Genomic DNA, 23464 nt, shown 5'->3' on the forward strand with positions numbered 1-23464 from the left:
TATGTAAAATGATGCACAATATGACTTAAAGGAAGGGGGGAATAGAACGAAAAAGAAAAAAAAATACCAAAATGAAAAAGTAGTGAAAAGCTGAGAAAAAAAGAAACAAAAGGAAGAGAAAAAAAGAAGGAAAAATTGAGAAAAAAGCCAGAAAAAAAGAAAAGAAAGAAACTTGGGAAAAAAAGTAAACGGAGAACAAAAAGAAAAAAGTAACAGCTCGGAAAAAATTAAAAAAAAGATTTTTTTTAAAGGAATTTTAAAAAAAAAGTAGAAAAAAAAAAACACGGAAAAAAGAAGAAAACGTTTGTGTTGAATTCAAATAATTTTCTAACACCGCCTCACCTCTTTGTTGACAAAGCAGTACAAGATGGCGACGAGCAGCCCCTGCAGGAAAAAAAAAAGTCAGACGGGTAAAGGGCGGGTCCGGGTGGGTCGGGGTGGGTCCGGGTCCAACCTGGAAAGAGTTAAAGAGGAGGTCGCAGAAAAGCCGGACCAGGCGCAACGTAGAACCTTTGGGGACGGATTCGTCCACCACGAAGGTGAAAAGGATGGCGTGGATCCCCAGTAAGGGGATGAGGGTCAGGGTGGACTTGGCCAACCTGGAGCAGAAAAAAACAAACAGGTTTGAAATCCTTGAAAATGCTTGAATTCAGTCTGGAAAGTGCTCGAAAATGCTTGAAATTGTTGCGACGGCCGTGTTTCTTGGCTGCGCAATGAATACGTGTGTAAAAATGACGCCGACAGGCCCGCTCTGGTGGCTCGTCTTTATGGCGTTGTCATGTGAAGCGCCGCCGCCCCCTACCGGTCACACCCGAGAGGACAGCTCTGTTTAGAAAACCGGAGCTTTTGGCTCAGCTCAGTTTTAACGATAAATGATCAATAATAACAAAACCGTATGCACAAAATTATTCAGTAATGAGTAATTGAATATGTTTTATAGTAAATCTCTGAAAAACTGAAAAACTGAAAAAAATATTCACAGATCCACGAAAAAAATTGTAAAAGATTTTACCCAAATTGTTCTGCTTGTCATACATACAGTACTTTCTTTCTTTTTTTTTTGTCTTCCATATTGAACTCCATTATCACCTAACACCTATGCATTGTTGAAGAATAATGGCAGAATTCCTGTCAGTTTATAGCAGCCCATTGACACCAAAAGATTAGAGATCATAGATGGGAACGGCTCAAAATAGCACAAATCATGTGTTAGCAGCAAGATAATCAACAAAGCCGGATTTCTTCCTTTGAATGTACTGGAAAAATTGAAAAAGTGGCCTTGAAAGTGCTTGAATTAGGTCTGGAAAGTGCTTGAATTTTGGGTGGGGTGGGGTGCTTGACAATGCTTGAAATGATCGCCGTGTTTCTTAACAGTCTATAGACCAAGCAATAAATAACGTTATGTTTTTAAAAAGTGCGTAAAAATGACACCTATGCATGCGTTGTTGAAGAATAATGGCAGAATTCTTGTCAGTTTATAGCAGCCCATTGACACCAAAAATCGTAGATCTTGATGGGAACGGCTCAAAATAGCACAAATCATGTTAGCAGCAAGATGACCACTTCATTTTACTCATCAAAATCAACAAAGCCGGATTTCTTCCTGTGAATGTACTGGAAAAATTGAAAAAGTGTCCTTAAAAGTGCTTGAATTAGGTCTGGAAAGTGCTTGAATTTTGGGTGGAGTCCTTGAAAATGCTTGAAATGATTGCCGTGTTTCTAGACAGTCTAAATAATGTTTTGTTTTTCAAAAGTGCATAAAAATGACGCCGACCCGCCTGCTCTGTTGGCTCGTCCTTACGGCGTTGTCATATGAAGCGCCATCGCCCCCTACTGGTCACCCCCAAGAGGACAGCTCTGCTTAGAAACCCATCTCTTTTGGCTCTTCGTACTATCAATCGATACCAATATCTGATTTCTCTGAAATGTAACGATCAAGGAAAAACTGAAACCTGGGCCTTCCTCGGGTTAATTTATTAACAAAGAAAGAAGTATTTTGGGCACTATAAATGTTTTATTTTTTTAGTAAGTTTAAAAGTAGAGAATATAAGAGTTGGTTGCTGTGCTTGAGAGAGACGCGGGTTTTGTTTCACCTTCGGTTGAGAATGCTCGCCATCAAAAAATAACTTAGTTTATGAGAAAGAAAGAAAGATATATTTGAAAATCGTTTTGTGCGAAAGGGCTTCAAATGAAAATAGAATAATAATAAAAAAAAGAAGAGCTCTTACCTGAACTTGTAGTCCGTGTACCTCATCTGATGAGCTCTGAGCTTGGACATCAAAATTTTGATGATTCGTATAAAAATGAAAAAATTGATCTGAAATGAGAGAAGAATTGGAAGTACTCAGTCCATACACTTTAGGAACTTTCACCTTAGGGTGTACTCACTTTATGGATGGCTATATTTTGAGTCTTTTGAGGGTTAAAATCAATCGACACTGCTATAAGCTTTACACGGACTACCTTTCATTGTGTCAAAGCGATGTTTCTTCAGTGTTGTTCAATTAAGCACGATGATGAAATCTCTAAAGAAATGGGATGGGGTGTACAAATTCCACGACCTATGATTTCTTTTTTAAATGAACATTGTTTTTTACTTAATGAAAGATTTTTGTACCACTGATAGGCACTAAATATCACAAATTGTCCTTTTAAACGGGTTACTGGTAAATCGCCATAATTGTGACATTGTCAAGTGTCCGTGCACTGGTCACAGAAGCTCCCAATATGGCACACCATGGCGAAGAACTCTCTGGGGACCTTCAAAACAATGAATTGTGGCACTACATAAGGATGCCCGAGGCAAGAAATGATTACTAACACCCTGAAAGTACAGTGGATAAGATCCTCCAGCGTTTTAAAAAATCAGGATACACTGTCATACTGGTCACGGAAGCTCCCAATATGGCACACCATGGCAAGGAACTCTCTGGGGACCTTAAGAAACGAATGGTGGCACTCCATAAGGATTCCCAAGGCAAAGTGCCGTATTTTCCGCACTATAGGGTTATAGGGCGCACCCCCAAAAAATAGTTTTTGGTCCTATATCTTCCATAGATAAGGCGCACCGGATTATAAGGCGCTACAATGGGAACGTGGACAAAACAGTCAGATGGTTCAGTCCAACTGATTACCCCCTTAACATTCCCAAAGCTTGCAAAGAAGCAAATACGTGTCGTAGACACGTGCGGATGCGGTGTCCTTACGATGTCACTCAAATGCGTCGTTTCAAATGTCATTCGGAAGGTTAAAGTCTTGGGATTCAAGAAATGCCAACCATTCCTTAGTTTCTATTTTCTTTTTCGCTCGCAACTTTACTGTGACAATAAACACTTGGAATTAAGATTAATTCACTCAACTCATCACAGCAACATCAAGATGGTTCTAAAACAAGATACCGGGAAAATATAAAGCCGCATAGCTCACCTAAGTTCTCACGTTCAATAATGATACGCAATCATGGCCTTCTTACAACCGTGAGTGTAGTCAATCCAGGAGAGTCAAATATTTACAAATACAGACTAATGAAACATGTTTCTTTATGGCGCAGTTTAGCTATTCATTCATCTTTTTCGGCCAATTGCAGGGTTTGTTTCGGCCCTCTAGCCTATCCGAGGCTCCGAATAACTTCAGCCAATAGCGATCGATTTGACTGATGATTGACACATCTGTTTCGGCCAATTGCAGGGTTTGTTTCGGCCCTCTAGCCTATCCGAGGCTCCGAATAACTTCAGCCAATAGCGATCGATTTGACTGATGATTGACACATCTTTTTCGGCCAATTGCAGGGTTTGTTTCGGCCCTCTAGCCAATCCGAGGCTCCGAATAACTTCAGCCAATAGCGATCGATTTGACCGATGATTGACACATCTGTTTCGGCCAATTGCAGGGTTTGTTTCGGCCCTCTAGCCTATCCGAGGCTCCGAATAACTTCAGCCAATAGCGATCGATTTGACCGATGATTGACACATCTGTTTCGGCCAATTGCAGGGTTTGTTTCGGCCCTCTAGCCAATCCGAGGCTCCGAATAACTTCAGCCAATAGCGATCGATTTGACTGATGATTGACACATCTGTTTCGGCCAATTGCAGGGTTTGTTTCGGCCCTCTAGCCTATCCGAGGCTCCGAATAACTTCAGCCAATAGCGATCGATTTGACTGATGATTGACACATCTGTTTCGGCCAATTGCAGGGTTTGTTTCGGCCCTCTAGCCAATCCGAGGCTCCGAATAACTTCAGCCAATAGCGATCGATTTGACCGATGATTGACACATCTGTTTCGGCCAATTGCAGGGTTTGTTTCGGCCCTCTAGCCAATCCGAGGCTCCGAATAACTTCAGCCAATAGCGATCGATTTGACCGATGATTGACACATCTGTTTCGGCCAATTGCAGGGTTTGTTTCGGCCCTCTAGCCTATCCGAGGCTCCGAATAACTTCAGCCAATAGCGATCGATTTGACTGATGATTGACACATCTGTTTCGGCCAATTGCAGGGTTTGTTTCGGCCCTCTAGCCTATCCGAGGCTCCGAATAACTTCAGCCAATAGCGATCGATTTGACTGATGATTGACACATCTGTTTCGGCCAATTGCAGGGTTTGTTTCGGCCCTCTAGCCAATCCGAGGTTCCGAATACCTTCAGCCAATAGCGATCGATTCAAATGATGATTGACACATTGGTTAGCCAATGAAACGCCGGTATATAAATCCCAGCATACACCTTAGTTGCAAGACTTTGCGACTTAATATTGAGGCATATATAAGGCGCACTGTATTATAAGGCGCATGGTCAGCTTTTGAAAAAAATGAAGACTTTTAGGTGCGCCTTATAGTGCGGAAAATACGGTACTTGATTGTTGATGTTGCGTAGTAGGGGAAATGCTTTAAAGAGGGGCCCAAAACATTTTTTTCCTTTTAAGGCGGGGGCGCTGTAACCTGGGGGATCTACTATTTAGAGTCAGGGGCCGCATTGCTTCATGCAGACAAGTTCTTTTATTTAGGTCCCTATTATAAGCACTTCATTTCCTATTTAGTCTTGAAGAAATACTGTAATTGTATATATATATATTTTTTTTTTTAGTATTTTGGCAATCAGACATGTGTTTTATTTACGTTGTATTTGTGTAGTATTGCTGTAGTTTTATCTTGTAGTATTTTCATAGTAGACGTTTTGTTGTACATCTGTAGTATTTCTGTAATTTTATCTTTTGAAGTATTTCATAGAAGACATTTTGTTGTACAACAGTAGTATTTCTGTAGTATTTTGGAATATTGCTGTAGTTTTATCTTTTGGAGTATTTTCATAGTCGACGTTTTGTTGTACATCTGTAGTTTTTCTGTAGTGTTTTGTAGTGTTGCTGTAGTTTTCTCTTTTGAAGTATTTTCATTGTAAACGTTTTGTTGTACATCCGTAGTATTTCAGTAGTTTTATCTTTTGTAGTATTTTCATAGTAGACGTTTTGTTGTACATCTGTAGTATTTCTGTAATTTTATCTTTTGAAGTATTTCATAGAAGACATTTTGTTGTACAACAGTAGTATTTCTGTAGTATTTTGGAATATTGCTGTAGTTTTATCTTTTGGAGTATTTTAATAGTAGACGTTTTGTTGAACGTCTTTAGTATTTCTGTAGTTTTAACTTTTGTAGTATTTTCATAGTAGATGTTTTGTTGTACAACAGTAGTATTTCTGTAGTATTTTGGAATATTGCTGTAGTTTTATCTTTTGGAGTATTTTAATAGTAGACGTTTTGTTGAACGTCTTTAGTATTTCTGTAGTTTTAACTTTTGTAGTATTTTCATAGTAGATGTTTTGTTGTACAACAGTAGTATTTCTGTAGTATTTTGGAATATTGCTGTAGTTTTATCTTTTGGAGTATTTTAATAGTAGACGTTTTGTTGAACGTCTTTAGTATTTCTGTAGTTTTAACTTTTGTAGTATTTTCATAGTAGATGTTTTGTTGTACAACAGTAGTATTTCTGTAGTATTTTGGAATATTGCTGTAGTTTTATCTTTTGGAGTATTTTAATAGTAGACGTTTTGTTGAACGTCTGTATTATTTCTGTAGTTTTAACTTTTGTAGTATTTTCATAGTAGATGTTTTGTTGTACAGCAGTAGTGTTTCTGTAGTATTTTGGAATATTGCTGTAGTTTTATCTTTTGGAGTATTTTAATAGTAGACGTTTTGTTGTACATCTGTAGTATTTCTGTAGTTTTAACTTTTGTAGTATTTTCATAGTAGATGTTTTGTTGTACAGCAGTAGTGTTTCTGTGGTGTTTTTTAATATTTCTGTAGTTTAATCTTTTATAGTATTTTCATAGTAGACGTTTTGTTGTACATCTGTAGTTTTTATGTAGTATTTTGTAGTATTGCTGTAGTTTTCTCTTTTGAAGTATTTTCATAGTAGACGTTTTGTTGTTTATCTGTAGTATTTCTGTAGCATTTTGTACTATTACTGTAGTTTTATCCATTGCACTATTTTTGTCGTTGATTTTTTTGTTGTACATCTGTAGTATTTCTGTAGTATTTTGGAGTATTACTGTAGTTTTATCTTTTGTAGTATTTTCATAGCAGACGTTTTGTTTTACATCAATAGTAATTCTGTAGTATCTTGGAGTGTTGCTGTAGTTTTATCTTTTGCAGTATTTTCATAGAAGAATTTTTGTCTTACATCTGTAGTATTGCTGCAGTAGTATTATTGTATTATTGTAGTATTTCCATAGTCCCGTTTTTGTAGGATTTCCGTAGTATTTTAATTGTAAATATTTTGTTGTATTCCTGTAGTCCTTCTTTAGTATTACTGTAGTTTTATTTTTGTTGTATTTTCGTAGTAGTGTATTGTAGTACTTCTGTAGTATTTCTGTCATTATTTTGTAGTATCTCTGCCATATGGTTGCAGTATTCCAGTCGCAGTATTTTTGTAGCGTCTATTTAATATTTCCATAGTAGAATTTTTATTATATACTTACCGGTATATTATAAAACATGATTTATATATGATATTATATTACTACTGTAGTAGCATTTTTGTAGTATTTCTGTAGACGTATTTCTGAGGTATTCTCAGAGTAGTATTTTAGCTGATTTTTTTTAATTTTTGGAGTATTTCCATCGTAGTACTTTTGCAATATTGATGTAGTATTTTTTGTAAAATGACTGTAGTTGCATTTCTGTAGTTTTTTTATAGTATAGCATTACTGTAGTAGTATTCTATGGTTTTCCTATATAGTATATTTTTCTCCAGAATAAAGGTAAAATAATATATTAGGTCCCTGTTTTTAAGTAGTATTTTTAAAAAATGTATTTTTGTAGTAGTATATTTGCTGTAGACCCCAAAAGGGACACAGGGGACAAAGATAGCACCTAACCAAACATGTTTTAATGAGTAGCACTTTATGTACTATGCCCTGATATTTCGACCAGTTTTCTGCAGGCCGTAGTTTGCGCACCCTTACCAGGTAAGCTGCCAAAATGGGGGAACGGATGATCCACCAGTAGCCCATGTTGATGTTCCTCTCCCAGCACCTTCAACCACGTAAGCAATGAGAATGTGTGGAATATTGAAAAGAAAATGGCGGAAAATCACCTACTCTTGGTTCTCATACAGGTACTTGACTGCCATCCAGGTGGAGACAAATAGGAGTGGTGCACCTGTAGGGGGCGGTGTTCGCAAAGGTAAGGGAAGAATAAATAAAGAATTCAAATGGCAAGAAATAAAAAAACAAAACTAAAAATGGTGACATTGCCGATTCTCCGTGCAGGCTCCCTGTCATCAGAAAAGTGACTGTAATAGCTTTACATATCCACTAGGTGGCAGCATTTTTTTCTTAGAATTGTCTAATTTTTTGTCGTTTTATGTTTGGGGGATTTTGTTTTGGGCAAAAAATTTGACGAAAGGAACATTTATGAGAATTTAGCAATAAGAAAGCGACTTTTCTAAAATATACAATGTTTTAGAGCTCGGGGGCCACACGGTAGGAAAAACACTGTCACGGGGCCGGACGAGTAGATTAAAGAGAGAGAGAAAAAAAAGAGAAAGAGAGAGAGAGAGAGAGATTAAAAGAAAAAAAAGAAGAAACATTGAAAGAATGAAAAAGAAAGAGGAAAGGGGAGAAAGAAAGAATGATGAAAGCGAGAGAAAGAAATAAAGACAGCAGGAGAATGAAAAAATTAAAAGAAAGAGAGAGCGAGAGCAAGATCAAAAATGAGAGATAGAACAATAGAGAAAAAAATGAGAGAAAGAAAAAATAAAACAATAGGAAGAAAGAAAGACAGCAAGAGACAGGAAAAATTAAAAGAGAGAGAGAGAGAGAGCAAGATAAAAATCGAGAGCGTGAGAAAGATAAAGGAAAAATGGGAGAAAGAAAAAATAAAGCAAGAGAAAGAAAGAAAGACAGCAAGAGAGAGAGACAGACAGAGACAGAGAGAGAGATTAAAAAAAAGAAAAAGAGGTAACATTGAAAGAATAAGAAAGAAAGAGGAAAAAGGAGAAAGAAAGAATGAAGAAAGCAAGAGAAAGAAATAAGGACCGAATTGAAAATGAAAAAATTAAAAGAAAGAGAAAGAGAGAGAGAGAAAAATAAAAATCGAGAGAGTGAGAAAGATAAAGGAAAAATGGGAAAAAGAAAAAATAAAGCAAGAAAAAGAAAGAAAGACAGCAAGAGAGAGAGAGAGAGAGAGAGAGAGAGAGACAGAAAGAGAGGGACAGAGAGAAAGAGAGAGCGACAGAGAGAGTGAGAGGGGGGAAGAGAGGGGGAAAAGCGAGAAAGAAAAAAAAGAAAGCAAGCAAAAGAAATAAAGACAGCAAGAGAAAGAACGGTTAAAAGAAAGAGAGAGAGAACGAGCAAGATAAAGAGTGGGAGAATGAGAAAATATAGACATAACATATAGGGAGGGGAAAAAGAAAGAAAACAAGAGAAAGAAAGAGAAAAAGAAAGAAAAAAATAGAGACAGAGAGAGACAGAAAGAGAAACATGCAAAGTGAGACAAATAGAGAGAGAACAAGAGAGAAAGATGCAAAGAGAAGAGATGACGAGTGAGTTAGAAAGAGAGCGAGAGCGAGAGAAAGATCAAGAGATTGAAAAATAGAGAGGGGAAAAGCGAGAAAGAAAAAAATAAAGAAAGCAAGCGGAAGAAATAAAGCCAACAAGAGAAAGAAAGATTAAAAGAAAGAGAGAGAATGAGCAAGAAAAAGAGGGAGAGAATTAGAAAGGGAAATAAAGGGAGAGAAAGAAAGAAAACTAGAGAAAGAAAGAAAAAAAAAAGAGAAAATAGAGACAAAAAGAGCGAGAGACCGAAAGAGAAAGATGCAAAGTGAGATGAATTGACAGAGAACAAGAGAGAGAAAGATGCAAAGAAGAGAGATGGAGAGAGAGAGAGAGAGAGAGAGAGAGAGAGAGAAAGGCATACAGCAAGAGAAAGAAAGATTAAAGGAAAGAGAGGGAACGAGCATGAGAAACATTAAAAGAATGAGAAAGAGAGAGGAAAAAGGGAGAAAGAAAATATGAGGTAAACAAGAGAAAGAAAGATTAAAAGAAAGAGAGAGCGAGACAGCAAAAAAAAATCTAGGGAGTGAGAAACATAGAGGAAAAATGGGAGAAAGAAAAAATAAAGCAAGAGAAAGAAAGAAAGAAAGAAAGAAAGACAGCAAGAGAAAGAGAGATTAAATAACACAGGAAGAAAACAGGTAAGAGAAAGATCCAGAGAGTGAAAAAGAGAGGGGGAAAGAGGGAGAAAGAAAAAAAATAAAGGAAGCAAGAGAAAGAAAGATGAAAAGAAAGAGAGAACAAGCAAGAGAAAGTTAAAGAGAATGAGAAAGAGAAAAAAAAGAAGGGAAAAAGAAAGAAAGCAAGGGAAAGGAAGAAAAAAAGAGACAAATAGAGAGAGAGAGACAAAAAGAGAACGAGAGAGAGAGATAAAGAGTGCGTTAGAAAGAGAGAGAGAAAGATAGAAAGAAAGAGACAAATAGAGAAAGATTCAGAGAGATTACAAGGGGATGAAATGATACTCGGAAATTTCATGCCAGGACATTTTCATGAAGGAAAGTGTCACAACTTTTTCCTCCCAAGTCCTCACAGATAAAAATAAAAACAATTTCAGACTCCGTCATGCAAAAGTGAAATGGTCCAGCGGGTCCGGGTCAGGTTTTCGTACTGGGTCGGTTCAGGTTGGATTGTTTTAAGCCCGATCTTTCTTCTAGAAGGGAGTCATAGTAACTCGCACCGTTAACCTGTGCTTCTTTGAATTTCTTAACTTTGACATCTTGAGGACTTGGCAGAAATCGCAAAGCTTTGTTTGAATGAAATAGTCAGAGCTTGAAATGGAGGTTTTACCCCAACCGATGGCCATGTAGATGTAGAAGTACTTCTTCTCGCTGAAAACCGTGACCACCAGCAGACTGTGCAAGTAGATGCCCTCTACCAACAGCCAATAGTTGTTGGCCATCACCGTGTATTGCATCATCACCAGAGCGCCACGGCACCACGTTAATGCCTGTCATGAAAAGGCATCGTGGGAAAGAGTTCAGCAAACACAACATTGTACAATGCTGTTCCGTGGGAAAATAAAGCGTGATAAGATCAAATTGTATGCCTTTTCCTATGTCATCTACATATTGAGTAGTCTAGTGATTACACAGTGGATTTGAGCTCATTATAATTATTAATATTATTTCGGTTGCTATAACGACTAATGTTTTTTTTTGGCCCACATACTAAAGTCAGACGTTAAACCGTTTATGATCGTGTATTGCATCATCACCAGAGCGCCACGGCACCACGTCAATGCTTGTAAGGAAAAGGCATAGTGGGAAAGAGTTCTGCCAAAACAGCATTGTACAACGTTGTACCGTGCGTAAATATAATATGATGAGATCAAATCATATGCCTTTTCCTACGTCATCTACATATTGAGTAGTCTAGTGATTGCACAGTGGATTTGAGCTTATTATAATGATTATTATTCTTGATATAAAGACTCATGTTATTTTCGGCCTGCATAATAAAGTCAGACGTTAGACTGGTTAACACGTCAGTGCGTTCGAGAAAAAGGCATTGTGGGAAAGTGTTCTGCCAAAACAGCATTGTACAATGTTTTACAGTGCGTAAATATAATATGATGAGATCAAATCGTATGCCTTTTCCTTCGTCATCTACATATTGAGTAGTCTAGTGATTGCACAGTGGATTTGAACTTATTATAATGATTATTATTATGGTTGCTATAACAACTAATGTTTTTTTTTGGCCCGCATACTAAAGTCAGACGTTAAACCGTTTATGATATTGTATTGCATCATCACCAGAGCGCCACGGCACCACGTCAATGCTTGTAAGGAAAAGGCATTGTGGGAAAGAGTTCTGCCAAAACAGCATTGTTCAACGATGTACAGTGCGTATATAAAATACGATGAGATAAAATCGCCTTTTCCTACGTCATCTACATAATGAGTGGAGTTGAAAAGGCTGAATCGAGCCTCATTTTCTTCACTCTCATTTCTATGGACGGACTTACAACACGACACAATACGTTCATTAAAAATAATCCGGCCATGAGGTCGATTTAGAATTTTCATCACCATGGCAACCCCAGTGAGTATTCCATTATGCCGGATGAAAAGATAGGGTCCCTCTCGACAGAAGCTGAGAAGTTGGCGATAAAAATAGGTCTAATCTTTAGTAAGACATACCGATACCAATAATACCTCAAATTGACTTCTCTCAACCTCAAAAAATGAATTGCCTCCAGGGTATCGTACGGGTGCCTCAAATCCTTGAACATGCTTGAAATCGTTGCCGTTGTAAAGTCAATTGAATGCTGTTCTTGTGACGAACAGTTTGCAGCTCTAAAAACTCCGCAACAGGGTATTTGACTTTGGCCAACATTTAGACATCGTGAAAGAGTTGTAAATGTTTGACTTCTCTTTCATGGAGTCAATCGCTGATTGTGTACAGGTGCAAAATTGGATACCGAATATGAAATACACGTGTTATTTTCTGCTCTGATTTGAATACTTTTAATGGGCCGTGTCCATTTCCTCAATACAGGCTTTCATAGGCTATGGTAGACTAAGCATCGTGAAATTGAGCTTGCAATTGGTCGAGATTGCTGTCAATCAAAAGGTTAAAGGCTAGCGACCAGATTGGGAATCATATAGGGTATTTCTGTATTCCATTTCTTTTATTTGATTATTATTTTTTTTCAACACAAGGATACTGCTGGAAGTGTCAATTTCCCTACCTGGATGAATAAAGTATCTATCTATCCATCTATCTATCTATCTATCTATCTAGACAACTATCTAGACATCTATCTTGACATCTATCTATCTATCGAGACATATATCTAGACATCTATCTAGACATCTAGCTATCTAGACATCCACCGAGACATCTAGACGTATATCTACACATCTATCCATCCATCTATCTAGACATCTATCTATCTATCTAGACATCTATCTAGACATCTATCTAGACATCTATCCAGACATCTATCTATCTAGACATCTAGACATCTATAAATCGTTACATCTATACATCTAGATATCGATACATCTATCTAGACATCTATACATCTATCTAGACATATATCTATCTATCTAGACATCTATCTATCTAGATATCTATCTATCTAGACATCTATCCATCTATCTAGACATCTATCTAGACATCTATCTATCTATCGAGACATATATCTAGACATCTATCTATCTAGACATCCACCGAGACATCTAGACGTATATCTACACATGTATCCATCCATCTATCTAGACATCTATCTAGACATCTATCTAGACATCTATCTAGACATCTATCCAGACATCTATCTATGTAGACATCTAGACATCTATAAATCGTTACATCTATACATCTAGATATCGATACATCTATCTAGACATCTATACATCTATCTAGACATATATCTATCTATCTAGACATCTATCTATCTAGACATCTATCTATCTATCCATCTATCTAGACATCTATCTAGACATCTATCTATCTATCGAGACATATATCTAGACATCTATCTATCTAGACATCCACCGAGACATCTAGACGTATATCTACACATGTATCCATCCATCTATCTAGACATCTATCTATCTATCTAGACATCTATCTAGACATCTATCTAGACATCTATCCAGACATCTATCTATCTAGACATCTAGACATCTATAAATCGTTACATCTATACATCTAGATATCGATACATCTATCTAGACATCTATACATCTATCTAGACCTATATCTATCTATCTAGACATCTATCTATCTAGACATCTATCTATCTAGACATCTATCCATCTATCTAGACATCTATCTAGACATCTATCTATCTATCGAGACATACATCTAGACATCTATCTATCTAGACATCCACCTAGACATCTAGACATATATCTACACATCTATCTATCCATCTATCTAGACATCTATCTATCTATTTAGACATCCATCTAGACATCTATCTAGACATCTATAAATCGATACATCTATCTATCTATCTAGCGATACATCTATCTAGACATCTATACATCTATCTAGACATATATCTATCTATCTAGACATCTATCTATCTAGACATCTATGCATCTATCTAGACATCTATCTAGACATCTATCTATCGAGACATATATCTAGACATCTATCTATCTATCTAGACATCTATCTAGACATCTATCTAGACAACTATCTAGACATCTATCCAGACATCTATCTTTCTAGACATCTATAAATCGTTACATCTATACATCTAGATATCGATACATCTATCTAGACATATATCTATCCATCTAGACATCTATCTATCTATCTAGACATCTATCTAGACATCTATCTATCTATCGAGACATATATCTAGACATCTATCTATCTAGACATCCACCGAGACATCTAGACGTATATCTACACATGTATCCATCCATCTATCTAGACATCTATCTATCTATCTAGACATCTATCTAGACATCTATCTAGACATCTATCCAGACATCTATCTATCTAGACATCTAGACATCTATAAATCGTTACATCTATACATCTAGATATCGATACATCTATCTAGACATCTATACATCTATCTAGACCTATATCTATCTATCTAGACATCTATCTATCTAGACATCTATCTATCTAGACATCTATCCATCTATCTAGACATCTATCTAGACATCTATCTATCTATCGAGACATACATCTAGACATCTATCTATCTAGACATCCACCTAGACATCTAGACATATATCTACACATCTATCTATCCATCTATCTAGACATCTATCTATCTATTTAGACATCCATCTAGACATCTATCTAGACATCTATAAATCGATACATCTATCTATCTATCTAGCGATACATCTATCTAGACATCTATACATCTATCTAGACATATATCTATCTATCTAGACATCTATCTATCTAGACATCTATGCATCTATCTAGACATCTATCTAGACATCTATCTATCGAGACATATATCTAGACATCTATCTATCTATCTAGACATCTATCTAGACATCTATCTAGACAACTATCTAGACATCTATCCAGACATCTATCTTTCTAGACATCTATAAATCGTTACATCTATACATCTAGATATCGATACATCTATCTAGACATATATCTATCCATCTAGACATCTATCAATCTATCTAGACATCTATCTATCTATCTATCGATCTATCGATCGATCTATCTATCTATCTATCCATCCATTGCAGGTTTGTTTTTCTTTTTAAGGAAATACGGGGCCAAACAGACAAGAAACAAGGAAGGTCAAACAAAGCAGATATGCTTTTAGGCGGATTTTTTTTAATTATCGGTCGGCATTATCGTATGTAAATATTTTGCACGGTTGATTTCACTGAACTGTCGGGAATGGAACCCGACTTTGTTTGCGGAGAACCGTATTATCGGACTATCGGAGCACGTTATCGGTGAGCTATAGCCATTGTTACCGGTATGTTGATCCAGGTTTGGTCCCGGGCTTCGGCTCCGGTCCTGGGGTCCAACGTTAGGGCGAGAAGGGCGTCCTTGACCAAGATGGAGGCGGCTCTCAGGATAAAGGAGGCGAACAGGTTCATGTGGATGCTGTTCCTCATGCAGTGCAGCTTCCTGGCATACAAGTCAAAAATAGTTTCTTTTTGAAGGACTGGTTTCGAACGCCGTGTTCTGATGAGACGGAATCCAGTTACTGGGTGAAGTGGTATGTTTCTGTGTCGGCTGGTTGCCAAAATTGGCAAATGTGTTGCCGGGCTGCTACGCGCTGTAACTGCCGCACATTGAATTTAAAAAAATGAGCATCTTCTGTAAAAAGTGAGCATCTACTGGCCTTGAGCGGGTCATATAACGGATATATATATGACGTCTATGACATGATTACTGATGTAACTCAGCTGTGCCCGCCCAGTCCTGTTTGTCCCCTTTTGTCAGTCCGTCTGCGAGCCTTTTTCGACCCCGACTCCCACTTGTCCCGTTTTTTTTGCTCCCATCTGCCCCCGTCTCCGACCCGTTTTTTCATCCTGACCACGTATGCTCTTTCGTCCCGGCTTCCGACCTCTTTTGTCCCCGACTACGTCTATTCTCCTTTTCTGGCTTACGACTCACTTCCGACCCCGACCACGTTTTTGCTCTCCTGTCCGGTCTACCGACCTGCTTTTTCCATCGCTTGCCGCGGAAGATCTACTTCCGGGTTCGGAGCACAAACCGAGTACCAGAGCGATTTGCTTCCTGCGTCCAGCGAACACCGGATCGTGGGCGCACCCCTTCCTCTTTCCTTCAATAAAACTTGTGGTAAACGCTACGCAAGTGGGTCCTGTCTCCGTTCTGGTCCTGACAAAGAGAAAACTAATCTTCTGAAAACAAGAAAAAACTAGGGGGGCAAAAACAATTCAGATGATTACACAATAAAATGAAAATTAATAGAAAAAGAGAAAAACTGGGGGGGAAAAAAAGGAAAATATTCCCAAAAACTCCTTTTCATCTTTTTGGGGATTTGGTTTGGAATTAGGACTGTATTTGAAATGGTCCTTCTCTTACTTTCACCGTTTTCAGCCTAGAATAAAAGAAAACCTTGGGCATGCGCATAAAATCACTCTCCTACCCCCATTCCCCCTCCTGACAGTCTATATACTGAGTGCACTGGTGGATTTTTATACCGGCTGGCTGCCAAATTCTTTGTACCAGTTTCCGGGCTGCTACATGCTGTAGTGCTAATAATGATTATGATGAAAATGAGCATCTTCTATAAAAAATGAGCATCTGCTGGCCTTGAACAAGTCATATAACGGATTTTCCCTGAATATATATGATGTCAAGATACTGAGTGCACTGGTGGATTTGTATACCGGCTGGCTGCCAAATTTTTTGTACCAGTTTCCGGGCTGCTACATGCTGTCGTGCCAATAACGATTATGATGAAAATGAGCATCTTCTATAAAAAATGAGCATCTGCTATCTTTAAGCAGGTCATATAACGGATTTTCCCTGTATATATATGATGTCAAGATACTGAGTGCATGGTGGATTTGTATACCGGCTGGCTGCCAAATTTGTTGTACCAGTTTCCGGGCTGCTACATGCTGTAGTGCAAATATTGATTATGATGAAAATGAGCATCTTCTATAAAAAATGAGCATCTGCTAGCTTTGAGCTCGTCACAAGTTGGATTTTCCCTGTACCGGTATATATATATATATGATGTCTAGCGGATTTATATGCCGGCTGGCTGCCAAATTTGTTGTACCAGTTTCCAGGCTGCTACATGCTGTCGTGCCAATAACGATTATGATGAAAATGAGCATCTTCTATAAAAAATGAGCATCTGCTGGCCTTGAACAGGTCATATAACGGATTTTCCCTGTATATATATATGATGTCAAGATACTGAGTGCATGGTGGATTTGTATACCGGCTGGCTGCCAAATTTGTTGTACCAGTTTCCGGGCTGCTACATGCTGTAGTGCAAATATTGATTATGATGAAAATGAGCATCTTCTATAAAAAATGAGCATCTGATAACTTTGAGCTCGTCACAAGTTGGATTTTCCCTGTACCGGTATATATATATATGATGTCTAGCGGATTTATATGCCGGCTGGCTGCCAAATCTGTTGTACCTGTTTCCAGGCTGCTACATGCTGTCGTGCATAACTCGCATAAAAGCATATCTAACGTGAGATGTTTTTCAAAATGTCTTTCTTATTATCATTCTGACAATACAGTGTTGGGTTCAGGGACACAAAGAGTTTCAGCTTTTCTTCTCTCAGCCATTTTTTTCTCCGTTTTTTTCTGAATTGTACAGGAAAGAGAGGAAAAAAACAAGGTGATCTATTCACAGTAGAATCCCGGGATACGTTCCCGCCTTGAGATGTGTTCCTCTTACAGTGTGAAATAGGATGTTTGTTTCCCAGCCTCTCTTTTTGCAGCATTTCCCACTATGCAACATCAACAAGTCATTTTGTGTCCCCAGAATAGTATAGTAATAGTAACTATGGGCGGAACTACCTCCCACAATGGATTTTTTCCTTCTCTAACTTCCATATTCCGATTGTTTTGGAAAGACTTGGCGAGGTACAATACCGTATTTTTTGTATTGTATGTATTCGCGACGGATCCTTACACTGATGTTAAAGGGAGAAGCAAAAAAAAAAAAAAAAAACACAACTGTGTACCCGAGAAATAAGAAGCATAGTTCCCCTCACAAATTACATAGCCGTAATCAATCGACGATCAGGACTATTTATAAAAAATAAGGAGGCGATTAAAGGAAGTAAACATTTGAAGGGCAGGAGAATCCACAAATTAGAATCTGCCATACCTTTCCCCTTTTGCATCCACCCCGTAACTACACCCAACCAGATCAAGTCGGTTAACACTCTAAAGTAGGCTTGAACTATTTCCTCAAAAGTGTGTATTTCGAACCAGATGGTATCCCTTTTCAAATATTGGTACCGCCCGAAGGGGCGTTTCTTACTTCTTTGTCTTTGTTCTACTGAAATAAAACAGTTTGGTGGGGGAAGGGCCCCCAGAGTCAAGGAGCGCGTCCAGGAGACGAAAGCGGGTAAATTCCTCCTCTCCTGGCCCCTCCCCCTCTCCAACTCCAGTTGTAAAAAGTCAAATGCCTGGTGTATTTTTCTTAGCGTTAGCCAAATTTTACAAGAGCTCTCCCACAACACTTATACAGTATATTACACAGAAGGAGAGCTTTCTATATTCTGTGTTATAATTGTAATATTTTCGTGTAGGATACAGGAGCTTTGGAATATATTAGCTAATCACCATAGGTTTCTAGATAGATAGATAGATTGATAGATAGGTACTTTATTCATACCGGTAGGGAAATTCACACTTCCAGCAGTCTACTTTGTTGTTTATTAACAGATTAACAGGATGGCCTCAGGGTGCTGTGTTGTAGTTTAGCAACAACGGAGTGGATGACGTCACACGCTAGGCCAAATTTCGACGTCCCTGCAGCAGATGGAAATCTTTGTGCCCAGGGTTACACCGCCTCGTGTTCCCGCAGGCTTTTGTGTCTCTGTCTAACAGCGCTGAAGCCTGGTAGCTCCGGGTAACTCCACGTTAGCGTCCGGGATGCTAGATGTGAGCCACATTTCCATAAAACACAGCAAACTGCACTCCCTGTACCATTTATAAAAACAAGGAGGCAATTAAAGGAAGTAAATATTCGAAGGGCGCAAGAGAATCCACACAAGTGGAAGGCTTCTCCCTTTTGCATCCACCCCGTAACTAGACCCAACCAAGTCGGTTTTCACCAAAGGTAAATACAATTTCATTTTTCTTTTACATCTACAGAGATGTAGTCCTATGCATATACAGTATATTACACAGAAGGAGAACTTTTTATATTCTTTGTTATAATTGTATTATTATTGTGTAGGATACAGACAGTCTGGAAGGTATTAGCTAGTCACCATAGTTTTCTATCCCCCGCTATACGTCAATTTCAATTTGCCATCTCCACCTCGTATCCCGGGTGTCACGAACCAGAACAGGAGACAGGAACCAGAACAGGAGACAGGAAGCAGAACCCAATCGCGTAACGTTACTCACCGTTTATTGGGGAGAAGAGGAATGCGCGCGCACTCGATCCGGGGATCGTTGGTCGCGGAAGTGGATTGATCGGAACGAGGAAGTGGTCAAAATCAAACGGGTCGGGGCGAGAACAAAACAGTAGCAAAACACAGGCAAAAACGGAGATTCACAGGGCATGGCAAAACAAGGGCAAAAAAACACGGGCAAAAACTGCCATACCTTCCCCCTTTTGCATCCACCCCGTAACTACACCCGACCAGATCAAGTCGGTTAACACTCTAAAGTAGGGTTAAACTATTTCCTCAAAAGTGTGTATTGGGGGTCTACTGTATATTTATAAGCAGTGTTCTGGTTTGCCCGCGTCCCTGCGTCCTAGACGCATTATTTTTGCTGGGGACGGATAGTCTCAAATCAACGTGCGTCCCCGGGACGCAACTTTTTTGACCCGAAATTGTCATTGTCATTTTTTAACAAAGATTTACCGCACTCCAAATTTTTCGCGAGGCAGATCAGCCATTGTTGTTTTGGTCTCGCGGTTTGAGTTTTCGTCTACACGCCCATCTCGAGTTGTGTAGTGGAAAGTCCGTCTCTTTTTAGAGAAGCGGCTTTTTCGGCTCAACTCATTCAAGAGAGCCGGCTCTCAAACGGCTCACTTGCATTAATCACAAAGAGTCTCAAAGGGCTTCACAGGTTATTGCACAGACTATTATTTCAAACTATTATTACACCATCCCCTGATCTGGAACCAACATGAGGGCAAGGAAAAACCCGAAAACCTCAACATGAGGAAAATGAAGAAACCTTGAGAAGGGACCGCACAATGTCCAATCCATTATCATCCTCATCATAGCGTAACCAGGAATATAAAGAAATCCAAAGAAAAATAGACAGACAGAAGGAGAGAAAAGTGAAAAGAAAGCGCAAAGGGTATGAAGAGAGAAAGGGAAAAGAGAGAAAAGGAAAAAAGGAAGTCAGAGCAAAAGAGGTTAAAAGACACAGAGAGAAAGAGACTAAGAACAACAAAGGAAAAGACATAGAGAGTGAAAAAGAGACAGAGTGTGAGAAAAGGGGTGGAAAAGAGAGAGAGAGGCAGAGAGAGAGAGAGAGAGAGAGAGAGAGAGAGAGAGAGAGAGAGAGAGAGAGAGAGAGAGAGAGAGAGAGAGAGAGAGAGAGAGAGAGAGAGAGAGAGAGAGAGAGAGAGAGAGAGAGAGAGAGAGAAAAATAAATACAAGTCCAGTGTCTTTGTTCGAGGCACCTGGCTTTGGCAACATCAAGTTGACATATTTCAACCTGCAGCTCGTTTTTCTCTTGCGCTTCTTTGAGTGTTGTCTCGCGGGCCGGATTCAATCCCTTAGCGGGCCTGATCTGGCCCGCGGGCCGTCTGTTTGACACCTGTGTTCTACAGTGAACGTCCAAGCGACTTCATTTTTGAACTTTTTTTTATAATAAACCTCATTCATGTCGAGCAACTCACAAAAATGTTCATTAACAATATATTTGATATAAGGAAACACATGTAGAATATAACATGTTAAACTACATAAACATGTTTGAAAAAAAAATGATTTTTTTTGTATTTTATAAGGCAAAATACGACAGTTTGTAAGGGCATGGAGTACACTAAATTTTGGGGGACCCATAGATCTCTGTTGGGACCAGTGTTCCCTCTAAACTGCGCGCGTGCACATTCTCAGCGCACAAGAAAATCTAGCCGGCTCACAAAAATCAGGGCTCAAAATGACTCATTAAGAAGCGACTTAAGTCAAAGTTACAGTGCATGAAGGTCAAAATACACGGGTTCCCCCGACGCTGTGTCCTAAGTGCGGTATTTTGAAGTCGAGTCGAAGGAGAACAAAGTTGAGTAAAGTTAGTAGAGTTTGTCGTGAACCGGCTTCTTCGGCTCGGCTCACGAAAAGGAACCGTCTCTTTTGGGTCCTAAACGGCTCTTCGGGTTGTTTTTGCTTCTTTAATCCCAACATGACCAAATATTATGTAAAACTATGCACAACATGACTTAAAAGAAGGGGGGAATAGAACAAAAAAGAAAAAAATACCAAAATGAAAAAGTAGTCAAAAGCTGGGAAAAAAGAAAATAAAGGAAGAAGAAAAAAAGAAGGAAAAATTTTGAAAAAAAGCCAGAAAAAAGAAAAGAAAGAAATGTAGGGAAAAACGTAAATAGAGAACGAAAAGAAAACAGTAACAGCTCGGAAAAAATAAACACAATGAGATTTTTTTTAAAGGAATTTGGAAAAAAGAAGAAAAAGTTCATGTCATGGGAACCTCCTGCGTGGGTTCAAATCCAGCTCCAGACTTCCTGTGCGGAGTTTGTATGTTCTCCCCGTGCTTGCGTGGGTTTCCTCCGGGCACTCCGCTTTCCTCCCACATTCCAAAAACATCAGGTGAATTGGCCGGTCCAAATTGTCCCTAGATGTGAATGAGCGAGTGAGTTGTCTGTCCCTGTGTGCCCTGCGATTGGCTGGCAACCAGTTTAGGGTGTCCCCTGCCCACTGCCCGATGATTGCTGGGATGGGCTCCAGCACCCCCGCGACCCTACTGAGGATAAGTGGTGCAGCTGATAAGATGAGAGGAGATATATCATGAAATAAAAAGAAATGGATATCTTGTGAAAGAGTTGTAAGAACAAAGGACGTTTGCAATAATCTCATCTCATCAGCTGTACCGCTTATCCTCATTAGGGTCGCGGGGGGGGCAGTGGGCAGGGGACACCCTGAACTGGTTGCCAGCCAATCGCAGGGCACACAGGGACAGACAACTCACTCGCTCATTCACATCTAGGGACAATTTGGACCGGCCAATTCACCTGATGTTTTTGGAATGTGGGAAGAAAGCGGAGTGCCCGGAGGAAACCCACGCAAGCACGGGGAGAACATACAAACTCCGCACAGGAAGTCTGGAGCTGGATTTGAACCCACGCAGGAGGTTCCCATGACATGAACTGTGCCGCACAAGCACTAACCACTGCCCCACCGTGCTGCTTACCTTTGCAATAATTCAAAAGAGAAAAATCATTTTGCATTGCCGGAAACTCAGCAAAATGTCAAGTTTTGGATATGTTGGATAATGACTCAGTTACCACACTTGGGATTGCCGTTGCTCACTGTTGTTTCAAGCGTTGCTCACCGACTTTGTGCGAACGCTCAGACCCGTAAGGAAAATGACAGGGAACATCGATCGGGACCCATCGATTTTTGAGCATGCGGGTCCCCGGGACCCATCAGAGGTAAAATGAAGACTGTATAAGGGTGATTTACCTGAAGCTGATGAGGATGGCCAAGGCGAGTAGAAGAGCCCCAAGAGACAGCGAGTACCCCACCGTATACATGATGCGGAAACGTGCCAGGACACGGCCGTACCACTGCTGCCGAAAGAAACAAAAGCCTTCTGCATATTTCTCAAGGACGTACGTTCCTCCCCATCAATTTGTAGCCCTTTGTAACGCCGGCAGCCTTTATTATTTATAATACGCGGAGCCAGCGCAGCAGCACGTCTCACCTGACTTTTGTCGTCTTCGCACTCGCTGGTGTTCTTCCGGGCCCATTGTCCGTCTTCTCCGCAGGTTCTGTAGACCAGACCCTGTTGGACTGCACACAGAGTCCGGTTTTCACCAAAATTTCGGGGGATGTTTTGCAGCGAAGAAGCGAACCTCGAGAAAACCAGGGCAAGAACCAAGGACAGGACACGTTGACTGTGGCGCCCGGCAGTCCATCGGGCCAGCAGGCGAACTGGTCGAAGGTCCTGTTACAAACAGGTCCTGCCGGGGGAAGAGAACAGAATTGGGACCGAAGAGATAGGGTTAAAGGGTTGGACGTGAGCTAAACTGGTGGAGTGGAGTAGCGGGTGGATGCGAAGCGGGAGTATTAGGGTTGCAGGGGTGGCCAACCTGCGTGTTTTGGGAGTTCCTCTGCTCCAATACAGGTGAGTCCAGTCACCTGGGTCATTATCAAGCTCCCATATAGCTTGCTAACAAGCTTAAAATTTGCTTCACCTGAGTTGGGGAAGAGAAACCTCCAAAAGGTGCAGGACATGTGGCTCTTGAAGACCGGGTTGGCCACCCCTGGCGCCTTAGAGGGTTACAGTTAGTGGGGCAGGGTTGAAGCAGTTGGGGTCAAGGTTAGGGGTTAGGGTTATTTTTAGGATTAGTGGTTAAGGGTTAAATGGTAAGGGTTAAGAGTAGTGGGTTAAGACTAGGGTTAGAGGGATATGGATTAGGAGTTAGGGTTTGAGGGTTTGGGTTAGAGTGTTAGGGTTCAAGGTTTAGGGTTGAAGGGCTTTGGGCATGAGGAGCTCAGTGTCAAGGACACTTCGACATTTAACTCTTAGGAGCCGGGAATCAAACCTGCGACCTCTCTCGGCTAGGCAAGCTTTGGTACTCTCCGAC

The 23464-nt window shown here is 39.7% G+C and overlaps 1 protein-coding gene across 3 annotated transcripts in view; it reads right to left on the bottom strand.

Moving 5' to 3' along the window:
* The window catches only part of LOC148360488 (glucagon receptor-like), a 59791-nt gene that overhangs the window by 5262 nt on the left and 31065 nt on the right, over positions 1 to 23464 (bottom strand). For 2 of the 3 annotated variants that reach the window (XM_088342971.1, XM_088342969.1), the window contains 10 exons: positions 22730 to 22837; positions 22579 to 22667; positions 22338 to 22444; positions 14970 to 15126; positions 10333 to 10492; positions 7591 to 7651; positions 7456 to 7525; positions 2229 to 2317; positions 455 to 599; positions 343 to 384 (listed from right to left, as the gene is read on the bottom strand). In XM_088342971.1, coding sequence (XP_088199097.1) covers positions 343 to 384; positions 455 to 599; positions 2229 to 2317; positions 7456 to 7525; positions 7591 to 7651; positions 10333 to 10492; positions 14970 to 15126; positions 22338 to 22444; positions 22579 to 22667; positions 22730 to 22837 — 1028 coding nt within the window. The remainder of the gene's footprint in view (positions 1 to 342; positions 385 to 454; positions 600 to 2228; positions 2318 to 7455; positions 7526 to 7590; positions 7652 to 10332; positions 10493 to 14969; positions 15127 to 22337; positions 22445 to 22578; positions 22668 to 22729; positions 22838 to 23464) is intronic. The other variant, XM_088342970.1, reaches the window with a different exon arrangement.

This window comes from Urocampus carinirostris, chromosome 8 (assembly GCF_059441175.1).
Source record: "Urocampus carinirostris isolate Australia breed hairy pipefish chromosome 8, RoL_Ucar_1.0, whole genome shotgun sequence".
NCBI classification, from domain to species: domain Eukaryota; kingdom Metazoa; phylum Chordata; class Actinopteri; order Syngnathiformes; family Syngnathidae; genus Urocampus; species Urocampus carinirostris.